This window comes from Asparagus officinalis, chromosome 3, assembly GCF_001876935.1.
Source record: "Asparagus officinalis chromosome 3, Aspof.V1, whole genome shotgun sequence".
In the NCBI taxonomy this organism is placed as follows: Eukaryota; Viridiplantae; Streptophyta; class Magnoliopsida; order Asparagales; family Asparagaceae; genus Asparagus; species Asparagus officinalis.
The window spans coordinates 104,986,240-104,990,593 of NC_033796.1; the positions used below are offsets into that span (position 1 = coordinate 104,986,240).

General features: G+C 34.2%; 1 protein-coding gene across 1 annotated transcript in view; it reads left to right on the plus strand.

Annotated features, from left to right (window-relative positions):
* LOC109835643 (coatomer subunit beta'-1-like) overlaps positions 1 to 4,354 on the plus strand; it is a 14,599-nt gene that overhangs the window by 360 nt on the left and 9,885 nt on the right. Inside the window, exons 2-8 of the mRNA XM_020403619.1 lie at positions 9 to 29; positions 106 to 167; positions 260 to 314; positions 2,564 to 2,600; positions 2,692 to 3,017; positions 3,111 to 3,242; positions 3,324 to 3,472. Of these exons, the coding sequence (XP_020259208.1) occupies positions 9 to 29; positions 106 to 167; positions 260 to 314; positions 2,564 to 2,600; positions 2,692 to 3,017; positions 3,111 to 3,242; positions 3,324 to 3,472 (782 nt within the window). The remainder of the gene's footprint in view (positions 1 to 8; positions 30 to 105; positions 168 to 259; positions 315 to 2,563; positions 2,601 to 2,691; positions 3,018 to 3,110; positions 3,243 to 3,323; positions 3,473 to 4,354) is intronic.

Sequence of the window (4,354 nt, forward strand, 5' to 3'; positions counted from 1 at the left end):
GGCTGCAGCCTCTCAGGCTCGAAATCAAGGTAATTGTTAGATCTCGTGACTGGATCTTATGATTTTTGATAGTCTGGTTCCTGAAATTTTTTGTGTGTTGTGCAGAGGAAACTTGCGCAGAGGTCGGAGAGGGTGAAGTCGGTGGATCTGCATCCAACAGAACCATGGTATTTATGTTTGAATTTTTAAATACAAGTGCTTGATTAGTTTCTTTTGATGATTTGTACAATGCTGATATTTGGATACGTTTTGGGTGCAGGATTCTAGCGAGTCTGTATTCGGGGAGTGTCTGCATCTGGGATTACCAATCACAGGCAAGTAACTGTTAGCCATTTTATGTGAAAATTTTATACATAGTTCACTTCTTGCTATCAGCACTGTCATTGTAACGGTATAAGAAAAGAACCCGCTGAGGGTAGAGTTGATATTTTATTTTAATGGGAGCATTATTTTGAAGATCAGTTAGAACCAAAATTTCCCCCTTTTTTCCCCTGGATGGTTGATGTTCGCCAATTCTTGATAACATGGAGTTTCCTCTTAATGTTATTTATTTTTTGAATAGTTTCTAATACGGCCACAAAATGAAACCCTTTATTCCAAGTTTTTGGGGTTGACTTCATGTATATTATTCTTCCGTTTAGTTCTATTATGGTTTATTTACTATGTAAATTAACTATTATCCATATCCTTCTTTCTTTTTTCGGACCAAGTTCTTTTAGGTCTACCTCCAGTCCATTTCTCTTTTAAGTTTTAACTATAAACTTTTGATTCTTATCAATTCTCCTAAATGGTGGACTAATTGTTCTCCATTGTGCATGACCAAGCTATCTTAATTGGTTCTCTCGCATTGTATCATCAATTAGGTCAACCTCTAATCTCCTATAGTCCTATGAATGTAGCCATTTTTTAGCCTATCTTTTAGTTTTTACCCATAAGACCATGATAACATTTTTATTCTGCTGCACTCAATTTTTGCAGGTGTTGTTTTTTAAATGCCCAACATTCAGATCCATAAAGCATTGTTGGTTTTATAACCATCTAATAATATTTTTCGTTCAATCTCATATGTATTTTATGATTGCATAAGAATCCAGAAGCATGTCTCCATTTTAATCATCTACACTTGTTCGAGAAACCCTATGTGACATTAGTACTTCTATCATGAAGCCGTACCCATACCAGACACGTACCAGACACGTACCCATACTCGAACTTCATGGATGCTCTTGGATATATGCACACATTTTTTTAAGCCATGCACTCAGTTACATGATATATGTTCTCATGTAAAACACTTGTCATACACTTCTTGGACACATCCATTCCTTAAAACTTATTGGACATAGGTCGGGTTCGTTTCAGTCCACATCCAAGTTTAAAAATGTGATTTAAAGGGTCTTTTAGGTGTCTAGTTAAAAAATGAGCAGTTTCCAATTTATAATAAACATAATAAAAGAACTTTAAAAAACTATAGGAATTTTAAATCGAATAACAAATGAATTGGAAACAATAATAATCTCATGTAAATTATTAATTTCAATGTGTGTGTCTAGTCGTGTCCTCGTACCCTACACTTTACACTTTTGCTGTGTCCCATACCCGCACCCATACCAGTGCTTATACTTGTTTCGATGCAACTTAGGAAAATTATATTATTCTCAATCTCATCATCACGACGAATGATTGATCTTAAAAAGCAAAGTGATTACTCTTTGGTAGTTAATAGTTCTTGACCATTAATATGTACTATATTCTTGTTCCTCTTTGTTGTTTTACTAAAATTATGTTCGATCTATTTTATTTTGTGCTTCTAATATTAAATCCTTTTATATTTGAGAGTTCTCTCCTCTTTTCTACTTTAGTAATATTCCATACTAGTCTAATCAACTAATATAATAATATTTTGTCATCCACAAATAACATACTCCAGGAGATTTCTTCTTGTATATTTCTTGTAAGTTGGTCTAAAACTAATGGAAAAACAGTGATTACAATGAATGATTATAAAATGCATATGTGATTATTGGGTATGTTTCTTTCTTTTTCTTGCTTTATGTTTAGTTATATGTATTTATTCTTAAAATCGTAAAAACGCTACAATTATAATGTCTTATTGCCTTTTTTCTTATCCTATAATTTCTATATCCTATTTTTAATTCAAAGGTCATAAAAGCCACAAATGATTCCTGTTATATGATATTATATGTTTAACTATTTAGGTATTTGGGTAATTGGGCCAATATCCATATCCACTTATGTAACCCTCCTAATCTCTATTTAAGAGAGATTAGGGTTAGATGAACTAATAACTTTGCCTTCTCTTTTTTTGAGGTTAGGGTTAGATAAAATAATTACTTTGCCTTCTCTATTTCTCTAGTCTCTACAATGCCCAAAATTTTCTATTGATAGAAAAAATTAGGTTCCAAAAATGAATTTGAGTTCATCAAAGGTTCAAATAATTTAGTTCCAAGAAATCGTGTATTTTTAGCTTAGAATTTCTAAATGAATATAGTTTAGAACTCTTTTCCTCACAAAGTTCATTGCTACTTGTTTCTGTTTCCAGACTATGGCAAAGTCATTTGAGGTCACTGAACTGCCTGGTATGGTACTTATTTATCTCTACTCAACTATTGTTTTCGGCTGGAACTGTCTGCAAACTTTGTTTTTAACATATTATGTTCCAATTTTCAGTACGGTCTGCAAAATTTATTGCCCGAAAGCAGTGGATTGTAGCTGGGGCAGATGATATGTATATTCGTGTTTACAATTACAATACGATGGACAAGGTTAATGTTTTTGAGGCACACACAGATTATATCAGGTGTGTGGCTGTCCATCCGACCCTTCCATATGTGTTGTCATCATCTGATGACATGCTGATCAAGCTCTGGGATTGGGAGAAGGGTTGGATATGCACTCAGATTTTTGAAGGACATACTCACTATGTGATGCAAGTCACTTTCAACCCCAAAGACACGAATACTTTTGCAAGTGCTTCTCTTGATCGCACAATAAAGGTGTCAGTCTATTCCGTTCCATATGTGGCATTACTTACTTTCTTATTACTTGTCACTTTTTGACTATATTGATATCTGTCGTTTTACTTTCAGATCTGGAATCTTGGTTCTCCTGATCCAAACTTTACATTAGATGCACATTTCAAGGGAGTAAACTGTGTCGATTACTTTACTGGTGGTGATAGGCCATATCTAATCACTGGTTCTGATGATCATACGGCCAAGGTCCGTATAATAACTCTTTCACTGGAAATATACATCATGTGTCCTTCTAAAGTTGCTTGTTTTAAAATCTTGTGGAATTAGGTCTGGGATTATCAAACCAAAAGCTGTGTACAAACTCTGGAGGGCCATACACACAATGTTTCTACTGTTTGTTTCCATCCCGAGCTTCCTATAATAATCACGGGTTCAGAGGATGGGACTGTTCGAATATGGCATGCAATGACATATAGGTAGGTAGCCATGTTTTCTATAACTATATTGTTATCAAAATAACAATTCTCAATTACTACTAGGATTAAGGATCTGTAAAATTTGTAAGTCGTTTCTGTAAAGATTATGTCATTTCTTCTGCATATGGAATTTTTACTCTTAGCATTAGTTTGAAGTTTATGTTAAGATTTTGGTTTCCCATAGTCGATATGGAGCGATGCACGGCCTACATCATCAGCGTTGCGTATGCTGGACTAGAAGACAAAACTGTCACTATATTTAATATTCATGCTTTGTTTATCTATTCACTAATATTTGTTCATCATTTTATCTTACATGATTATTAGTATTGGTGTACACTAATTTTTCTTGTAGTTCTTTCATGTACTGAAATATAACTTAAGAATTATACATCTTTGTCAGTTTTGCAATGGTTACTTTCTAGTAGGGAATATCACCTTTCATTAGTTTAACCTTTGATGCTGATACTTCGTACGTGACGCGGCTGTGATCGAAACCAACTTCTCAAGGTTTTACTCTCTGTTCAAGTTAATGCAGAACTTTACCATCTCATTCTTCACATCTTTTCATTCTCATTCTCAACACTCTGCAATGTCGGCCTCATATTTCCTCCATAGGATTGAACATAATCAAGGATTTGCGGGGACAACTTTTCAGTTTTTCCATATTCCTATTTGAGACTGAATAGATTTCATGGTTTGTAACAAGAAGTAATATTTTGATGCATCTTTTTCCTTAGTTCAATAAGAGGCTTTAGACACAATGAGGTGCCAGTTGTTGCCCTATACCAAAGTGTCGAAATCTTATTTCTGAGCAACATTTTAGAGCATGTACTTAAACCAAATCCAAGCAAGTTTATTGATAGTGGATAGCGTCGCGTA